The sequence below is a fragment of the Bos mutus genome, chromosome 8, assembly GCF_027580195.1.
Source record: "Bos mutus isolate GX-2022 chromosome 8, NWIPB_WYAK_1.1, whole genome shotgun sequence".
Taxonomy (NCBI): domain Eukaryota; kingdom Metazoa; phylum Chordata; class Mammalia; order Artiodactyla; family Bovidae; genus Bos; species Bos mutus.
This window is the reverse complement of record NC_091624.1, coordinates 30174232-30196085: the sequence shown is the minus strand read 5'-3', so window position 1 is coordinate 30196085 and position 21854 is coordinate 30174232. Positions and strand designations below refer to the sequence as shown.

At 36.4% G+C, this 21854-nt stretch overlaps 1 protein-coding gene across 2 annotated transcripts in view; it reads left to right on the top strand.

The window, feature by feature from the left end:
* The window catches only part of ERCC6L2 (ERCC excision repair 6 like 2), a 156570-nt gene that overhangs the window by 18738 nt on the left and 115978 nt on the right, over nucleotides 1-21854 (top strand). For both annotated transcript variants that reach the window (XM_005895844.3, XM_070375322.1), the window contains exon 4: nucleotides 14701-14894. In XM_005895844.3, coding sequence (XP_005895906.1) covers nucleotides 14701-14894 — 194 coding nt within the window. The remainder of the gene's footprint in view (nucleotides 1-14700; nucleotides 14895-21854) is intronic.

Below are 21854 nucleotides of genomic sequence, written 5' to 3'. Positions count from 1 at the left end.
AGTCAGAAGAGCTAAGATCTAGGCTTGTCTGTCCGTGACCATGTGACTGTTAATGCTATTCATAACCATTCTTAAGCTTTCTCCTTTGTAAATATACATTTATGAATATCTTATACATAATTCTTAAAAAAAATAAGAGATTTCTTAAAAAAAAAAATGAAATCCACAAAAAAGGTGTATTGTAGGTATGTGTGCAGTTTCCTGGGTGACTCAGTGGTAAAGAATCCACTTGCCAGTGCAGGAGACAGGGGAGATGTGAGTTCAGTCCGTGGGTCAGGAAGATCCCCTGGAGTAGGAAATGGCAACCTGCTCCAGTATTCTTGCCTGGAAAACTCTGGACAGAGGAGCTCAATGGGCTATCGTCCACAGAATCGCAAAGAGTTGAACATGACTGTGCAACTGAGCTTGTGAGCGTGCATGCGCACGCACGCACACACAGACACAGAGGTATGTGTCTGACTTTTGTCCTCAGCATCCAGGAAACTGGATAAAAATAAAGTTGAAGTGATTTCATGAAATCCTTATCTTGTTATGGTAATAAACTACTTTCTACAAGTTGTAAAACCGTATCTTTTATATAATTCTCATACATAGAATTTCTGAGAAGGTCTTGTCTATAGACTCTTGTCTATAATTTGGGGCATTTCAGTGTAAAATTCTGAGAAGCTTTGGCCTAAGGTATTATTAGTAATAATTATAGTTACTTTAAATTTCCTATTATTTTCAGTAGCATAAACACATTCTTAGTGTCAAATTTAATTTGACCCTAATGAAACATTATAATTCTTAATGTGTTTTAAGTTTTCAAGAGTTCAAGTACTGTTTTTCACTTTGTTTTCATATTGATTTGAGTATGTTGAACCATCCTTGTATCCCTGGAATAAATCGCACTTGATGGTGTATGATCCTTTTAATGTATTGTTGAATTTAGTTTGCTAATATTTCATTGAAGATTTTTTGCATTTATGTTCATTGGGCATATTAGCCTGTTTTCCTTTCTTGTGGTATCCTTATCTGGTTTTGGTATCAGGATAATGCTGGCTTTGTGAATGAGTTTGGAAGCATCATCTCCTTTTTGTTGTTGTTGTTGGAAGAATTTGCAAAGAACTGGTTTTATTTGGTAGAATTTACCAGCAAAGGTGTTTGGTCCTAGAGTTTTGTTGTTTGGAGGTATTGGTTACTGATTGAATCTTCATACCAGTAATTCTTCTGTTCAGATTTTCTGTTTCTTCATGATTCAGTCTTGGTAGGTTGTATGTTTATAGGAATTTGTTTTTACCTACCATTTATTCTGGTTTATCTGATTTGTTGGTATATAATTATGCAGAGTAATTTTTATTATTCTTTATATTTCTGGGTTATTATTTGTAATATGTCCTTCATTCTAATTATATTTATTTGAATCTTCTCTCTTTTTCTTAGTCTAAAGGTGTCAGTTTTGTCAGTATCTTTAAAAAAAAAAAAACAGCCCTTAGCTTTATTCATCTTTTGTATTATCTACTCTCTATTTCATTTATACTTTCTGATTTTTTGTTATTTCTTGCCCTTTACTAACTTTGAGCTTAATTTGTTCTTTTTCTAAATTCTTGAGGTGTAAATTTTAGTTGTTTATATGATATCTGTGTGTGTGTGTGTGTGTGTGTGTAGGCACTTATCACTGTATACTTCCCTCTCATAACTCCTTTGGCTGTGTGTCCCATACGTTTTGGTATGTTCTATTTCAGTTTTCATTTGTCTTAGGTATTTTTAATTTCATTTTTTATTTCTTCTTCAACCCACTGTTTGTTGAGGAGCATTTTATTTGTGAATTTTTTAGTTTTCCCCTTTGATTGATTTTATACCATTGAGGTCAAATAAGATGTTTAATATGATTTTAGTTCTCTAAAGTTTATTAAGATTTGTCTTGTGTTCTAACATTTTGTTTATCCTGGAGAATGTTCCATATGTGCTTGGGAAGAATATGTATTCTGCTATTGTTAGATGTATCTTGTATGTGTCCTTAGGTCAGTCTGATCCAAGCATAGTTTAGGTTCAGTGTTCCTCTCTGAGTGATCCATAGTTGAAGGTGAAGTGTTGAAGTCGCTTATTGCTGACCTTTTTTTCTCTTCAGGTCTGTTAATAATTTGCCTTATATATTTAGATATTCTGATATTGGGTGTATAAATATAGTTGTTACATCCTCTTAAACTGACTCTTTGTCAATTCAAGCACTCTTCTTACAGTGCTTGGGTTAAAGCCTATTTTGTATGACATAAAAGAGCTATGCCTGCTTTTTTTTGGTTTCCATTTGCATGGAATATCATTTTCCATTCACTCATCTTCAGTCTATATGTGTCTTTAAAGCTGAAGTGAATCTCTTGTAGGTAGTATATATTTGGGTCTTTTTTTTTTTTTAATCTAATCAACCACACTGTCTTTTAGTTGGATAATTTAATCTAGTTACATTTAACATGCCATTACTTTGCATGACCCAGTCCTTCCAACTGCCTGTTCTTTGTTGAGCTTAAATTATTGTTTTATCTTGTTGGTTGTTGTTGTATTTAGGTTTCTTCTAGGAAAATTCACTTTGTGGGTTTTTTTTTTTTTGGGTAGGGAGGAGTTTTTTTACATAGGTAAAGGATGAATTCCTCAGGTCCTCAAATATGTCTTCAAAAATGTTATGAAGGGTATTTGGTAGTGCCCTTCCAAGCATTTTACCTATATTAGATATATATTTTTATATTCTTTTGTTTTAATGACATCAGTAAATGAATTTAGTTGGTCATTAGAACTGAAATTCTGTAAAGAAGGGTTTTGATGAGATTACCAGTTATATCCTACAATATCCCCCCGAAACCTATGTGAACAACAATTATAATTTTGTGTGATGAAATTTATGAAAGATAAATTTGTTTTGATTGACTTAAAACTTTGTGCATTTTTAAAACATAGTCTATGAAATAGCTGGAAGAGAAATAAATTTCCTTGTATTTATTATGCTCATGCCAAAATTGCAGTGGAATCCTGAAAAATTAATGCTAGAACCATTTTAAAATATCCTTTTAATGAATTTAAATGTTATCAGTTAAGGAGTGATGAGTTTGACTTATGTATGTGTGTTACATGATACATCTTACATATATTTTTAACATTTTCAAGGGTGAATAAATCATCCAAGAATGTGTGAAATAAAGATTTTGTGCCAAGAATAAATTCCTAGAGGAAAAGATACAAACTTTGCATTTCAAATACTAATTCTTGGAACGATTATTTAGATTTAGGCTCTTAAGATTGAAATTCAGTCTTTATGAAGATGAATCAAATACTACTGTCTTGTTTGGCAAAACTTTAAAAATACTACCATCTTGTATGGTAAAAGTTTAGTCATTCTATATACAATTCATAATCAGATTAAGGCAGAGAAGGATGATTTTTCTAGCAATCATAATACCAGAATCAGCTGCAATTTCATTGGTGATTAGACAAAAAATTTTTCCAGTATTTTGCATACTATACACTATTTCTTTAGTTTATCGTCTTGCAAATGATGCTACTTGTTTGATTTTCTGCTGTTATAGTCTTCATATACTTTGGATATTAACCCCTTGTTATATACATGATCTGCAAATATTTTCTTCCATTCAGTAGGTTTCATTTTCATTTTGTTGATTTCCTTTGCTGGGAAGCTTTTTGGCTTGATAGAGTCCTGCTTTTTTGTTTTTGCTTTTGGTGTTAATTCAAAAAAATCATTGTCAAGATGTTAAAGGGCTTACAGCCTATGTTTTCCTCAGAAGTTCTATGGTTTCAGGTCTTAGTTTCAAATCTTCAATCCATTTTGAGTTCATTTTTGTGTGTGGTATAAGATAGTAGCCCAGTTTCATTCTTTTGCATGTGGTATCCAGTTTTTTCAGCAGCATTTATTGATTTCTTAACAATATTTATTCGTCCATGAGCATGGATTTTCTTTCCACTTATCTATGACATTAAAAATTTTTTAATCAATATCTCGTAGTTTTCAGTATACAAGTCTTATATTTGTTTAAATTTTCCTAGTTGTTTTATTCTTTTTGATATAATTACAAATGGGATTGTTTGCTTAATTTCTCTTTCTAATAGTTTGTTGTTAGTATATAAAAATAAAATAAATTTTTTGTATTGGATTGAATATCCTCTAACTTTGCTCAGTTTTTCTATCAGTTTTTTCACTTTTCTGGTGGAGTGTTTAGGGTTTTCTACATATTTCTATGTCATTGGCAAATAGCAACAATTTACTTCCTTTCTAGTTTGGATTTGTTCCCCCTCTTGCTAGGACTTTCAGTGCTATGGGAATAAAAGCTGTAGAAGTGGACATCTCTGTTTCTTTGCTTTGTCTCACATGCAACGTTTTCAATTCTCACCATTAAGTATGATCTTACTTGTGTGCTGGTTATATATAGCCTTTATTGATGCATGTTCCCTCTATACCAAATTTGTTGAGTTTTTATCATAAACGGATGTTGAATTTCCTCAAATGCTTTTTCTGCTCCATTGAAATGACTATATGATTTTTATTCTTCATTTTGTCACTGTGTTGTAACATGTGATTGATTTGAATATGTGGAATCATCCTTGCATCCCTGGAATACATCTCACTTGTCCAAAGTGTAAGGTCATTTTGATGTACTGTTGGATTTAGTTTGCTAATATGTCACTGAGGATTTTTGTATTTATGTTCATCAGGGAGATAGCCTATAATTTTCCTTTCTTGTGGTCTCCTGATTGATCTTGGTATCAGACCTCATAAAGTAAGTTTGAAAGCATGTCAGGGTCTTGGATTTTTTTGAAGAGTTTGACAAGTATTGGTGTTAATTCTTTGTTGAATGTTTGGCAGGTTTTACCAGTGAAGCTGCCTGTTCCTGAACTTTTATTTGGAGGTTTTTGGTTACTGATTCAATTTCCTTACTTGGAGCTGTTGTGTTCACGTTTTCTATTTCTTAGAAATAAAAAAAAAATAGAAAACTGAATCACTAAGACTGTGATTCAGTCTTAGTAGGCTGTATGTTTCTAAGAGTGATACATGATAAATTTCATCTAGTTGTCCAGTTTGTTGGTATAAAATGATTCATAGTAGTATCTTATAATCCTTTCTATATCTGTGGTATCTGCTTTATTAAGAAGAGGTGGCAAGAATACACAGAAGAACTATACAAAAAAGATCTTCACGACTCAGATAATCACAATGGTGTGATCACTCACGTAAAGCCAGAGATCCTGGAATGTGCCTAAGTGTGCCTTAGGAAGCATCACTACGAACAAAGCTAGTGGAGGTGATGGAATTCCAGTTGAGCTATTTCAAATCCTAAAAGATGATGCTGTGAAAGTGCTGCACTCAATATATCAGCAAATTTGGAAAACTCAGCAGTGGCCATAGGACTGGAAAAGGTCAGTTTTTATTCCAATCCCAAAGAAAGGCAATGCCAAAGAATGCTCAAACTACTGCACAACTGCACTCATCTCACACACTAGTAAAGTAATGCTTAAAATTCTCCAAGCCAGACTTCAGCAATATGTGAACCGTGAACTTCCAGATGTTCAAGCTGGATTTAGAAAAGGCAGAGGAACCAGAGATCAAATTGCCAACATCCGCTGGATCATTGAAAAAAGCAAGAGAGTTCCAGAAAAACATCTATTTCTGCTTTATTGACTATGCCAAAGCCTTTGACTGTGGATCACAATAAACTGGAAAATTCTGGAAGAGATGGGAATACCAGACCACCTGACCTGCCTCTTGAGAAACCTGTGTGCAAGTCAGGAAACAACAGTTAGAACTAGACATGAAACAACAGACTGGTTCCAAATAGGAAAAGGAGTACGTCAAGACTGTATATTGTCACCCTGCTTATTTAACTTATATGCAGAGTACATCATGAGAAACGCTGGGTTGAAGGAAGCACAAACTGGAATCAAGATTTCCAGGAGAAATATCAATATCCTCAGATATGCAGATGACACCACCCTTACGGCAGAAAGTAAAGAATGAAAGAGCCTCTTGATGAAAGTGAAAGAGAAGAGTGAAAAAGTTGGCTTAAAGCTCAACATTCAGAAAACTAAGAACATGGCATCCGGTCCCATCACTTCATGGCAGATAGATGGGGAAACAGTGGAAACAGTAGCTTACTATTTTTTTGGGTTCCAAAATCACTGCAAATGGTGACTGCAGCCATTAAATTAAAAGACGCTTACTCTTTGGAAGAAAAGTTCTGACCAACCTAGACAGCATGTTAAGAAGCAGAGGCATTACTTTGTCAACAAAGGTCTATCTAGTTAAGGCTATGGTTTTTCCTGTGGTTATGTATGGATGTGAGTGTTGGACTATAAAGAAAGCTGAGCACCGAAGAATTGATGCTTTTGAACTGTGGTGTTGGAGAAGATTCTTGAGAGTCTCTTGGACTGCAAGGAGATCCAACCAGTCCATCCTAAGGGAGATCAGCCCTGGGTGTTCATTGGAAGGACTGATGTTGAAGTTGAAACTCCAATACTTTGGTCTCCTGATGCGAAGAGCTGACTCATTTGAAAAGACCCTGATGCTGGGAAAGACTGAAGGTGGGAGGAGAAGGGGATGACAGAGGATGAGATGGTTGGATGGCGTCACTGACTTAATGGACATGAGTCTGGGTGAACTCCGGGAGTTGGTGATGGACAGGGTGGCCTGGCATGCTGCAGTTCATGGGGTCACAAAGAGTTGGACATGACTGAGCGACTGAACTGAACTGATCCGCTTTAAGTTCTCTTTTATTTCTGATTTTATTTGTTTGAGCCTTCTTTCTTTCTTTCTTTTATATCTAACTAAAGGTTTTCTAATTTTGTTTGTATTGGCAAAGAATCAGCTTTTGGTTTTATTAACCTTGTCTGTTGCCTTGCTAGTCTCTATTTCATTTATTTCCTCTCTAATGTTTATTATTTCCCTCGTTCTACTAACTTTGGGCTTTGTTTTGTAGTGTGTGTTTCTCTAGTTCCTTAAGGTATAGAGTTTGGTTGCATATTTGAAAATTTTCTTATTTCTTGAGGTAGTTGTATATCACTGAACTTTCCTCATAGAGTTGCTCATAGAATTGAGCAGTCCTTGTAGAATTGATGTCTAGTTTCATACCATTGTCATCAGGTAATGTGTTTGACATGATTTCAACCTTCATAAATATATTAGGACTTTTGTGTGGCTTAACATATGATGTTTCTGGAGAATGTCCCATGTGAATTTAAAAATATATTATGCTGCTTTTGGAATGTTCAGTATGTAAGTTTTAAGTCAGTCTGGTCTGAGTCATTTAAGGTGCCACATGTATTTATAGATTTGACTTTCTTAATTCTTGAATATTCTCAGTAGTTGATTTACTATTCATTTATTTGCTTTATTTATGTTTTCTTCAAATAGTTATAATTTTACTTGTCATTTCCATTCTCATGTTTTGTTTATTCTGTTTTCAGTCAGTTCAGTCACTCAGTTGTTTCTGACTCTTTGTGACCCCATGGACTGCAGCACGCCAGGTCTCCCTGTCCATCACCAGCTCCCGAAATTTACTCAAATTCATGTCCATTGAGTCGGTGATGCCATCCAACCATCTCATCCTCTTGTCATCCCCTTCTCCTCTCACCTTCGGTCTTTCCCAGCATCAGGGTCTTTTCAGTGAGTCAGTTCTTTGTATCAGCTGGCCAGTATTAGAGTTTCAGCTTCAGCATCATTCCTTCCAATGAATATTCAGGACTGATTTCCTTTACGATTGACTGACTGTATCTCCTTGCAGTCCAAGTGACTCACTCTCAAGAGTCTTCTCCAACACCACAGTTCAAAAGCATCAATTCTTTGGTGCTCAGCTTGCTTTATAGTCCAACTCTCACATCCATACATGATCGCTGGAAAAACCATAGCTTTGACAGGATGGACCATTGTTGGCAAAGTAATGTCTCTGCTTTTTAATATGCTGTCTAGGTTGGTCATAGCCTTTCTTCCAGGGAGCAAGCATCTTTTAATTTCATGGCTGCAGTCACCATCTGCAGTGATTTTGGAGCCCAGAAAAATAAAGTCAGCCACTGTTTCCACTGTTACCCCATATTTGCAATGAAGTAATGGGACCAGATGCCTTGATCTTAGTTTTCTGAAAGTTGAGTTTTAAGCCAACTTTTTTACTCTCCTCTTTCACTTTCATCAAGAGGCTCTTTAGTTCTTCTTTACTTTCTGCCATAAGAGTGGTATCATATGTATATCAGAGGTTTTTGATATTTCTCCCAGGAATCTTGATTCCAGCTTGTGCTTCATCCAGTCCATCGTTTCTCATGATATACTCTGCATAGAAGTTAAATAAGCAGGGTGACAATATACAGCCTTGACGTACTCCTTTTCCTATTTAGAACCAGCCTGTTGTTCCATGTCCAGTTCTATCTAATGCTTCCTGACCTGCATACAGGTTTCTCAAGAGGCAGATACTCCCATCTCTTTAAGAATTTTCCACAGTTTGTTGTTGTGTTTAATTGGAAGTAATTTTACTTGTCATTTCCATTCTCATGTTTTGATTATTCTGTTTAATGAAACAGTTGATAGTTATTGTTTTGCTAACCATTGATCTGCACAGTATGAAATTGATCTGATATCCATCTGTAACTTGCCACTTTGTTGGAATGTTTGTCAAATTTTAAAGGGGACGACAGAGGATGGGATGGATGGATGGCATCACTGACTCAATGGACGTGAGTCTCAAGGAACTCCCGGAGTTGGTGATGGACAGGGAGGCCTGGAGTGCTGCGATTCGTGGGGTCACAGAGAGTCAGACACGACTGAGCGACTGATCTGATCTGATTATGCTCCTTTTCTAAAAAGGATTCAGAAAGGCTCCTAGAATAGATTCTCAACTTAAATTTCCATATATTAAATCACCAGAATATACCAAGGGAAAGATTATGCTTAGTTAGCATGTAAATTAATTAGATTTGACATTTTTGAAAGAAGAAGGTTATATGCTTTAGAACTTTGAGTTAAGTAATAAAAATTCCAATTTTATGGACTGTAAGTTCTCTCAATATAGGTAATTTTATTTTTCAGTTTGATGTATCACTTCCTCCAGTATGAAATTTTTACTTTGGCTTTCATGCTTGGTCATTGTCCTCTGAATATACAGTCCTCTTCCTACCTTGCCATTGACACATGCCTTCATTCATTAATTTATTTATCAACTGAACACCTTTGTTTTCTAAGCACAGCACAAAGTACTGTAGTTCAGTTCAGTTCAGTTCAGTCGCTCAGTCGTGTCCGACTCTTCGTGACCCCATGAATTGCAGCATGCCAGGCCTCCCTGTCCACCACCAACTCCCAGAGTTCACCCAGACCCATGTCCATCGAGTCAGTGATGCCATTCAGCCATCTCATCCTCTGCCGTACCCTTCTCCTCCTGCCCCCAATCCCTCCCAGCATCAGAGTCTTTTCCAATGAGTCAACTCTTCGCATGAGGTGGCCAAAGTACTGGAGTTTCAGCTTCAGCATCATTCCCTCCAAAGAAATCCCAGGGCTGATCTCCTTCAGAATGGACTGGTTGGATCTCCTTGCAGTCCAAGGGACTCTCAAGAGTCTTCTCCAACACCACAGTTCAAAAGCATCAATTCTTCGGCACTCAGCTTTCTCCACAGTCCAACTCTCACATCCATACATGACCACAGGAAAAACCATAGCCTCGACTAGACGGACCTTTGTTGGCAAAGTAATGTCTTTGCTTTTGAATATGCTATCTAGGTTGGTCATAACTTTCCTTCCAAGGAGTAAGCATCTTTTAATTTCATGGCTGCAGTCACCATCTGCAGTGATTTTGAAGCCCCCCAAAATAAAGTCTGACACTGTTTCCACTGTTTCCCCATCTATTTCCCATGAAGTGATGGGACCAGATGCCATGATCTTCGTTTTCTGAATGTTGAGCTTTGGCCAACTTTTTCACTCTCCTCTTTCACTTTCATCAAGAGGCTTTTTAGTTCCTCTTCACTTTGTGCCAAAAGGGTGGTGTCATCTGCATATCTGATGACAAAGGTTATTGATATTTCTCCCGGCAATCTTGATTCCAGCTTGTGTTTCTTCCAGTCCAGCGATTTTCATGATATACTCTGCATATAAGTTAAATAAGCAGGGTGACAATATACAGCCTTGATGTACTCCTTTTCCTATTTGGAACCAATGTGTTGTTCCATGTCCAGTTCTAACTGTTGCTTCCTTACCTGCATAGAGGTTTCTCAAGAGGCAGGTCAGGTGGTCTGGTATGCCCATCTCTTTCAGAATTTTCCACAGTTTATTGTGATCCACACAGTCAAAGGCTTTGGCATACTCAATAAAGCAGAAATACATGTTTTTCTGGAACTCTCTTCCTTTTTCCATGATCCAGTGGATGTTGGCAATTTGATCTCTGGTTCCTCTGCCTTTTCTAAAACCAGCTTAAACATCAGGAAGTTCACGGTTCACGTATTGCTGAGGCCTGGACTGGAGGATTTTGAGCATTACTTTACTAGCATGTGAGATGAGTGCAATTGTGCGGTAGTTTGAGCATTCTTTGGCATTGCCTTTCTTTGGGATTGGAATGAAAACTCACCTTTTGCAGTCCTATGGCCACTGCTGAGTTTTCCAAATTAACTGGCATATTGAGTGCAACACTTTCACAGCATCATCTTTCAGGATTTGAAATAGCTCAACTGAAATTCCATCACCTCCACTAGCTTTGTTTGTAGTGATGCTTTCTAAGGCCCACTTGACTTCACATTCCAGGATGTCTGGCTCTAGGTCAGTGATCACATCATCATGATTATCTGGGTCATGAAGATCTTGTTTGTATAGTTCTGTGTATTCTTGCCATCTTTTCTTAATATCTTCTGCTTCTGTTAGGTCCATACCATTTCTGTCCTTTATTGAGCCCATCTTTGCATGAAATGTCCCCTTGGTATCTCTAATTTTCTTGAAGAGATCTCTAGTCTTTCCCATTCTGTTGTTTTCCTCTATTTCTTTGCATTGATCACTGAGGAAGGCTTTCTTGTCTCTTCTTGTTGTTCTTTAGAACTTTCATTCAGATGCTTATAACTTTCCTTTTCTCCTTTGCTTTTCACTTCTCTTCTTTTCACAGCTATTTGTAAGGCCTCCCCAGACAGCCATTTTGCTTTTTTGCATTCTTTTCCATGGGGATGGTCCTCATTCCTGTCTCCTGTATAATGTCACGAACCTTCCATAGTTCATCAGGCACTCTATCTATCATATCTGGGCCCTTAAATCTATTTCTCACTTCCACTGTATAATCATAAGGGATTTGATTTAGGTCATACCTGAATGGTCTAGTGGTTTTCCCTACTTTCTTCAATTTAAGTCTGAATTTGGTAATACGGAGTTCATGGTCTGAGCCACAGTCAGCTCCTGGTCTTGTTTTTGTTGACTCTATAGAGCTTCTCCATCTTTGGCTGCAAAGAATATAATCAATCTGATTTTGGTGTTGACTATCTGGTGATGTCCATGTGTAGAGTCTTCTCTTGTGTTGTTGGAAAAGGGTGTTTACTATGACCAGTGCATTTTCTTGGCAAAACCCTATTAGTCTTTGCCCTGCTTCATTGCGTATTCCAAGGCCAAATTTGCCTGTCACTCCAAGTGTTTCTTGACTTCCTACTTTTGCATTCCAGTCCCCTATAATGAAAAGGACATCTTTTTTGGGTGTTAGTTCTAAAAGGTCTTGTAGGTCTTCATAGAACCGTTCAACTTCAGCTTCTTCAGCATTACTGGTTGGGGCATAGACTTGAATTACTGTGATATTGAATGGTTTGCCTTGGAAACAAACAGAGATCATTCTGTCGTTTTTGAGATTGCATCCAAGTACTGCATTTCGGACTCCTTTGTTGACCATGATGGCTACTCCATTTCTTTTGAGGGATTCCTGCCCGCAGTAGTAGATATAATGGTCATCTGAATTAAATTCACCCATTCCAGTCCATTTTAGTTCACTGATTCCTAGAATGTTGACATTCACTCTCGCCATCTCTTGTTTGACCACTTCCAATTTGCCTTGATTCATAGACCTGACATTCCAGGTTCCTATGCAATATTGCTCTTTACAGCATCGGACCTTGCTTCTGTCACCAGTCACATCCACAGCTGGGTATTGTTTTTGCTTTGGCTCCATCCCTTCATTCTTTCTGGAGTTACAGTGGATTTAAGATGTGAACATGATATATTGTTATCGGTTAAGAGCTTCGGAATTATACAGGCATGGATTCATCTTGCTACTTGATAACACTGTGGCATTGGGCATATTATTTAACATCTCTGCATCTTAGTTTTATCATCTCTAAAAAGGAAATATAAAATATTTCTACTTTATAGCCTCTTCTATGTATAATTCTTGAGGTAAGGTCTGTCAACTACTTTGCACTGTCTTTAGCACATAGTAAGTGCTTAGAAATGGTTCTGGTAATTGTTAATTACTATAACTACTCCTACCACAAAAATCATCACACATGAAAAACATCATTGGGTATTTTGTCACAGTATATAACACATCATTTTCCTAAAGCAATAGTGTACAAAGATTGAAACTTTAAAAGCATGTACCCTAATAATTGAACTAAATTTTTTGAAAGAGATAAAAGTAATTTAATATTCTGTAGTTGTACTGTTAAATGTGGCCTCTGTTGATTTCTTACTAACTTTGAGTGGGCAAATTTAAATTTTATTTATATTACATTTTAGATCTAGTTTTGTGAAATTGTTTATTGACTTCAGAATAAATAGAGTTGCTTTGTAATTAGTGACTTAGCAGTTGGACAGTTCTTTCCATTTTATTGTTTTGGCATCCTTTGCTTAAATAAGGCTTATTGAGTTAAGTATTTTTCACAACATGATAGTAAATACTTCACGTTATTCTTCTTTTATACTTTCTCTGGACTTTGCAAATGGCGTAGCTCAGTTCTCTTTCCTCTTTTAGTATTAAAATTAGCTATTGATCCATTTGATTTACTTTTCACAGTTTTGAAGATCAGTAATGTCCATAAGGAATGTCTTAATTTTTAAACTTCTATTGGAATCTTAAAGCTGGTTCTAGAAATCTTTACATTCATTGACACCTTTGGTGAATGACCCCTCAAGTGGAAAACTGCTCAAAGTGCTCAGATGGTGTTTGGATAACATTTTCATTGTGTAATTTTGAAAAGAGCGTAGGAGCAGGAGCTTTTTACTTGTAGCCCCAATTTTTTTATTGAGGGAGAAAAATGGAATTCATAGAGTGAATTCCAAGTAGAACACAAAACTATTTGAGAACTAATCTTCTGTTCTTTTTCTTTTTTCTGTTTCTAAAAGAAAGTCACAGACTTGATATCTTACAGCTGATAAATGGCCCAGCTGAAATGCTTCATAGAAGAGAATGTAGGATTTAGAGTAATATTATATTTTTTTATTTTTTGTTAAACTGAAATTTTTCAGTATATTTAATTAGTTCATCTTTATCAGTAGGACCAAGTATAAAACTTTAGGAAAGAAACTTACTTAAACCCTATTAAAGGTAAAAACATTAGAAATTAAAATGGTTGATGACAGCAGGATTTTGGATTGGTATAGGAAAGGTCAGTGAAACCCCAAAACATTTATTTGAAGACTAAACAGATATATGTTGTTAATGTCAATGGGTTAGGACTTACATGAGTTAAAAGAGAATAGGAAGAGAGCAAGTAGAGACAGTAAGTACTGATAACTCCTGAGGATCATTGCTATAAAGAAAGTAAAGTAATGGGTGATAGTCTGAGAGAGATATAGGTTTAATAGCTTGAGAGAGATGTAGGAAGAATTTTTTATTTGTTTTGTTTTATTGAGAACAATAAATTTGATTTGTTTTATTTATTGAAAAATATTAGAACGTGTTTGTGTTTATATGTGTTCTGTTAAAAAGCAAAATTTAATCATGTTCGGCAGATTGGGGATAGTTTCTTCAGCATTTACTTCAGGTTGACAGGAAGTAATGGGAGCCACTATGTAAGTTCAGAGTTTGTCTTTCTTTTTATTTATTTATTTTATTTTATTTTTAAACTTTACATAATTGTATTAGTTTTGCCAAATATCAAAATGAATCCATACAGGTATTAGAGTTTGTCTTTCAATAAGGACATGGACAGTACACCCATGGTAATAGATGGGAGGGCAGAATGTATGGAAGTAAATATAGGTAGGTTATTGATCTAGTGGTAAGAGAAGAGGAGGTTTTCTTCTAATTGCTTTAATTTTCCATCAACTGATAGTATCTGAAAGAGGGGGAAAGAAATGGACTAGGAAAGTGAAACGGAAAGAAAGCTCTGGAAGACCATACATTTCAAGGAAAAAAACCTGGCCTGTTTTGCATATTTCTGTTACCAGTGTGGCCCTTGAAGTTAATATTTGGATCATGATTATACTCTACTCTGTTTCAGAGAATTATTTTTTTCTTATTCCTCAACTCCTTTTAGGGGGAAAATAAAAAAATAGCTGTTACTTTGGACAGGGCTGGGTATCTATTTTTTACTTAAGAATAATAATAAAGTAATGTTTGATGGTCTTCTAAGTTAAAAAGCATATTCAGTTGCTCATTTGTATTTATACTTATTAACTACAGTGTTAAAAAACAAAGAATAGAATAGTTGATATTGTTTTAACTTTGGGATTCTTTGTCATTTAAAAATTTATATCATACATTTTTCTTCTTCTTCTTCTTATAGATGTTCTTAATAGTTGCTCCTCTTTCTGTCCTCTACAACTGGAAGGATGAGCTGGACACCTGGGGATATTTCAGAGTCACTATTTTACATGGTAACAAAAAGGATAGTGAACTGATTCGTGTGAAACAGAGGAAATGTGAAATTGCTCTAACAACTTATGAAACACTGCGATTATGTCTGGATGAACTTAACAGGTAATCAGAATAATGGGAGTGATTGCATTAGTATTCTGCTTACATCAGTTGTATTTATCCCTTTGTATTGTGGGGCTTCCCAGGCAGCTCAGTGGTAAAGAATCTGCAGAGTTGAAAGAGACACAGGTTTGACCCATGGGTTGGGAAGAAACCCTGGAGGAGGAAATGGCAACCCACCCAGTATTCTTGCCAGGATAATCCCAAGGACAGAGGAGCCTGGTGGATCACAAAGTGTCGGACATGACTGAGCAACCAAACACTTCATATGTAATTTTTCTTTAAGCTCTAAATATTCTTTAGCATTATTTAATTCATTTCAAAGTTATTGAAATAGATAGTTTATAGTAATTAACTCATTTTCTAAGAAGGAAAACCTGAGTCAGGGTTTCTACAGTTCCTTATTTTATTTCCTCTATTACCTCTCCAAGCAGTGCCTGTTAATGAATAAGACTTGTCCTAAATCTCATGTACAGTGTTTTGTGTGTTTGACACCTCTAGACTAAAATAGTGAGTTTCGTGAATGATTTTACTTATGGAAGTCTGTTGTTAATGTAGAGTGGCAAAAAATACATATACATATTGAGAACCACTATTCCAAGACTACAGGTACCCTAAAGAAATGAACTGCATTTTAAGATTTTAGTGGGAAATCTAGATACAGTCAATTATGAAGTCATGTGTGTGCTATGATATGGAATAGAGGATGTTATGGGAGCTCATGAGGAGCCTGACTGCTGCAGAGTGAGGAGAGTAGTCAGAGAGCTTCCCAGAGAAGATGACCTATGAGCTTACGGAGGACTGAAAGATGAGTAGGAGTAGGAAAGAGTAGGAGAATCAAGCAAGAGGAAACAAACAACATTTGCAGGGGCCTCCTGACAACAAAGATCACAGCACTTTTTAGTAAATGAAAGCAGTTCTAATGCTTTGTGCATGTAATGACTATACCTAGAATGTAAAAGGGAAGTGGCCAGGAGACACTGGTGTGGTAAGCAAGGAACAGATCATAAGACTATTTAAAGCTTCTTAGAGGATTTTCATCTTTATCCTTAGAACAATAGAGTCTCCCTGAAGTGTTTTCAGGGGATTACTATTATGATAAAAAATTATCAGATTTGCATTTTACAAGTCATCATGTTGCTGTTTGTGCAGAGTAGAGCCAAATTGAATGGTCAAAGTCCAATTAGGAGGCTTGTTATGTCCAAATTGATGTGTTCCAGTCCCAACCCCAAGGACCTTGGAATGTAACTAAAGGTAATTAAGTTAAAATGAAACATTAAGGTGGGGACTGAGGCCAGTCTGACTGATTGTCCTTGGAAGAAGAGAAGGAGATGCCAGGAGCTCATAGACAGAGGAAACGATTCAGGAAGATACAGCAAGAGGGCAGTAGTCTGTAAGCATAGGAGTGAAAAGAAAGTGAAAGTTGCTCAGTCATGTCAGACTCTTTGTGACCCCATGGACTATATAGTCCATGGAATTCTCCAGGCTAGAATATTGGAGTGGATAGTTGTTGCCTTGTTCAGGGAATCTTCCCAACCCAGGGATTGAACCCAGGTCTCCTGCATTGAAGGCAGATTCTTTACCAGCTGAGCCACCAGGGAAGCCCAAGTGTAGGAGAGAGACCTCAATGGAAACCAAACCTGCCAACAGTTTGATTTTGGAATTCAAGCCCCCAGAAATGTTGTGTCTGGCATCTTTTGCTCATCATCATGTTTTTGAGAATCTGCTGTGTTATTGAATATATCAGTGATCATTCTGTTTAATGCTGAATTGTATTGCATTTTATAAATATATCACACTTTGTTACATATTCATTTGAGGATAGTTATTTGGGTTTTCTGGTTTTGGTTATTAAAAGTAAACATTTAAGTAATATTTATGTGTAAGACTTCTTTGATATACATTGTAATTTCTCTTGGATAAATTCCTGAGAATGGGATTTCTGGATTATATGATAAGTGTAAGTTTAAATCTGAAGAAACTGAGAAATCATTTTTCCAGAGTGGGTGTACCATTTTACTCCAACTAGCAACCTATTAGAATTCATTTGCTTCGTATACTCACCAGTATTTGGTATAATCTGTCTTTTTGTTTTTAGTGTGTATAATGGTATCCCATTACAATGTAATTTGCCTTTATCTGATCTATGTACACTTGAAAAAAGTGTTTGTTCTATAATTGTTGGGTATACTGTTCTATAAATATCAGTAAAGTCAGTTTGGTTAGGTGTTGTTCAAGCATTCTCTGTCTTTACTGATTTTCTTCCCAGTTGGTTTACAGTTTCTGAGAGAGGAATATTGAAATCTTCAATTACAATTATAGATTTGTTTATTTCTCCTTTTATTTCAGTCAGTCTTCAATTCATATATTTTGAAGCTCTGTACTTAGGTACACACATATCGATGATTAGTATTTTTTCCTTGTGAATTGACCCTTTTATCATTAAAAATGCTCCTTTTATGTCTGTAATCATGTAATTTTCTCTGATGTTAATATAAACAATACAGTCTTATCCTTACTGTATGTTTATCATTTTCCAGCTTTTAATTTTTATCTGTTCTTTAAGGTGAGTCTCTTGTGGTTAGCATATTATCAGGTCTTGCATTTTTATTTATTTGGATATCTGTGCCTTTTTATTTGGAGTGTTTAGTTTATTTACACTTAATGTGGTGATTTAGAGCAACCATTTTTGTAAGCTCTAGACTTTTATTTTACTCCATTTACAAACTCATAAGTTTGCCTGTTAGTATATCCTATATGCGGTCAGAAGACAGGAACAATCTGAGGCATGAAGTTAAGTAACTTGCAGAAGCCTGCAACAAGTAAGTCAGGGTGAACAAGAGGTTTAAACTTTGACTTTGAATTTAGTATGTAAGAGATACTCTACAGTTAGATAAATGTAATAAGTTTATTTATCTTAGCACCAGTCATATTTTAATTTTTGTTTGACTGTCTACCCCTTCAGACTGTGAGGTCTTTGATACAGGATAATTTCTATGTTTCAGTGCTTATTATACTTCCAGGCATATAATTGTGTTAGATAGTTATTTTCTGTGTATGTTACAAATATTAAATAAGAATTCCAAAGTAGAGTTATGTAAATATAAATCAAATTTCTGTGTAAAATAAGAAAAATAAAGTGTTTCAGTTTTTGTGGTATTCAGATTTCCTTTGTTTGAATAGTTTTATTTGACAAATATTCAAAATAATTTATATCAATCTGAGTAAATACTAAGTAATTTTTGTGAGATTGTTCTAAATGATAGACCAGGATTTATCATAGACAATATACAGAGTAGATAAACACTATAGGAGTGGAGCTGTATCTCTTTTTGTTATTACTGTTAATGTTTTACTTTATTTTTATCAAAGTTATATACGCATATTATTTCAAGAGCCAAATATGCATACAGTTCATTCCTGTCTGCCACAACCATTGCCTTTTCTTCAGAGCCAGTCACTTTCAGTTCTTTTACTTATCTTTTTAGTGTTTACTTTCATATCTCAAAGATCACATTCATGCTGCAACTTAAAACTTATTTCAGTTTTCAGCATCACTTGTTGATTTACTATAATGAAAAATGACGATTTTGTTGTATTTTGCCCTTCTGTTGCTTGCTTTACAGTGTCCTGGCTGGGATAGTTTGTGTGATAGGGAATAGTGTATAGGAGATCCAACAACTTCTTAAACAGACTGTTGAACATTTTGTGGTTGTTCAGTCACTAAGGCATGTCCTACTCTTTGCAACCCCATGCACTAGAGTGTTCCAGGCTTCCCTGTCCTTCAGTGTGTTCCAGAGTTTGCTGAAATTCACGTCCTGCGAATCAGTGATCCTGTCTGACCATCTCATCCTCTGCTGCCCCTTTTCCTTTTACCATCAGTCTTTTCCAGCATCAGGGTCTTTTCCAGTGAGTCAGCTCTTCCCATCAGGTGGCCAAACTATTGGAGCTTCAGCATCATTCCTTCAAATGAATATTCAGAATTAATTTCCTTTAGTATTGACTGGTTTGATTTCCTTGCTGTCCAAGGGAATCTCGAGTCTTCTCCAGCACCACGATTTGAAAGCATCAGTTCTTCAGTGCTCAGCCTTCATTATGGTCCAGCTCTGACATAGGTACATGACTAATGGAAAAACCATAGCTTTGAATATGGACCTTTGCTGGCAAAGTGATGTCTCTGGTTGTAAATATACTGACTAGGTTTGTCATAGCTTTCCTCCGAAGAAGCAAGTGTCTTTTAATTCATGGCTGTAGTCACCGTCCACAGTGATTTTGGAGCCCAAGAGAATAAAATCTGTCACCATTTCCTCATCTGTTTGCCATGAAGTGATGGGGCCAGAAGCCCTGATTTTAGTTTATTGAACGTTTAGTTTTAACCCAGCTTTTTCACCTTCCTCTTTCACCCTCATCAAAAGGCTTTTTGCTTCCTCATCACTTTCTGCCATTAGAATGGTTTCATTTGCATATCTAAGGTTATTAATATTTCTCCTGGCAATCTTGATGCCATCTTGTGATTCATCCAGCCCAGCATTTTGCTTGATGTACTCTGCATAGAAGTTAAATAAGTGACACCATACAGCCTTGTCATACTCTTTGCCCAATTTTGAGCCATTCTGTTGTTCTATCTCCAGTTCTAACGGTTGATTATTGACCTGCATAAAGGTTTCTCTGGACACAGGTAAGGTCTGGTTTTCCCATCTGTTTAAGAATTTTCTACAATTTGTTGAGATCCACACAGTCAAGGTCTTTAGCATAGTCAATGAAGCAGAAGTAGATGTTTTTCTGGAATTCTCTTCCTTTCTCTTTGATCCAACAAATGTTAGCCATTTGATCTCTGGTTCCTCTGACTTTTCTAAACCCATCTTATTCATCTGAAAGTTCTCAGTTCATGTACTGCTGATGCCTCACCTGAAGGATTTTGAGCATTACCTTGATAGCATGTGAAATGAGTGCAATTGTATAATAGTTTGAATATTCTTTGGCATTGCCCTTCTTTGGGATTGGAATGAAAACTGACCTTTTCCAGTCTGGTAGCCATTGCTGAGTTTTCTAAATTTGCTGGCATACTGAGTGCAGCACTTTAACATCATCTTTTAGGATTTGAAATGCTTCAGCTGGAATTCTATCACTTCCTCTAGCTTTGTTTGTAGTAAGCTTCCTAAGGCCTACTTGACTTCACACTCTAGGATGTCTGGCTCTGAGTGAGTGAACGCACCATTGTGGTTATACCAGTCTTTAAGACCTTTTTTGTATAGTTCTTGCCACGTCTTCTTAATCTCTTTTACTTTTGTTAGTTCCTTACCGTTTCTTTACTTTATCTTGCTCATCCTTGCATGAAATGTTCCCTTAGTATATCATTTACTTGGCAAGATCTCTAGTCTTTCACATTCTTTTCTTTTCCTCTCTTTCTCTGCATTGTTCACTTAAGAAGGCTTTCTTATCTCTCCTTGCTGTTCTCTGGAACTCTGCATTCAGTTGGGTATATATTTCCCTTTCTCCTTTGCCTTTCACTTCTCTTCTTTTTTCAGCTATTTGTAAAGCTTGCTCAGACAACCACTTTGCCTTTTTGCATTTTTTTTTTCTTGTTGTGATTTTGGTCACTGCCTCCCATACAATGTTATGAACCTCTGTCCATAGTTCTTCAGGTACTCTATCAGATCTAATCCCTGAATGTTTTTATCACCTCTACTGTATAATCATAAGGGATTTGATTAAGGTCATACCTGAATGCCTAGTGGTTTTCCCTACTTTCTTCAGTTTAAGCCTGAATTTTGCAGTATGGCAATGGCACCCCACTCCAGTACTCTTGCCTGGAAAATCTCATGGATGGAGGAGCCTGGTAGGCTACAGTCCATGGGGTCGTGAAGAGTCAGACACGACTGAGCGACTTTCCTTTGACTTTTCACTTTCATGCGTTGGAGAAGGAAATGGCAACCCACTCCAGTGTTCTTGCCTGGAGAATCCCAGGGACAGGGGAGCCTGGTGGGCTGCCGTCTATGGGGTCGCACAGAGGCAGACACGATTGAAGTGACTTACCTTACCTTTGCAATATGGAGCTGAGGATACTGATATTGATGATATAGAGCCATAGTCAGTTCCCGGTCTTGTTTTTGCTGACTGTATAGAGCTTCTCCATCTTCGGCTGCAAAGACTATAATCAATCTGATTTCAGTATTGACCATCTGGTGATGTCCATGTGTAGAGCTGTCTCTTATGTTGTTGGTAGAGGGTGTTTGCTATGACTAGTGTGTTCTTTTGGCAAAATTCTATTAATCTTTGTCCTGCTTCATTTTGTACTCTGAGGCCAAACTTGCCTTTTACTCCAGGTATCTCTTAACTTCCTGCTTTTTTTCATTCCAATCCCCTAAGATGAAAAAGACATCATTTTTTGCTGTTAGTTCCAGAAGATCTTTTAGGTCTTCACAGAACCATTTGGCATTAGTGATTAGGGCATAGACTTGGGTCACTATGATGTTGAAATGGTTTTCCTTGGAAACAGCCAAGATCTATCGTTTTTGTGATTGCACCCAAGTGTTGCATTTCAGACTTTTGTTGACTATGAGGGTTACTCCATTTCTTCTAAGGGATTCTTAACCACAGTAGCAGATGTAATGATAACCTGAATTGGAATCAAGATTGCCGGGAGAAATATCTATAACCTCAGATATGCAGATGATACCACCCTTATGGCAGAAAGTGAAGAACTAAAGAGCCTTTTGATGAAAGTGAAAGAGGAGAGTGAAAAGGTTGGCTTAAAACTCAACATTCAGAAAATTAAGATCATGGCATCTGGTCCCATCATTTCATGGCAAATAGATGGGGAAACAGTGGAAACAGTGGCTGACTTTATTTTTCTGGGCTCCAAAATCACTGTAGATGGTGACTGCAGCCATGAAATTAAAAGATGCTTACTCCTTGGAAGGAAAGTTATGACCAACCTAGACAGCATATTCAAAAGCAGAG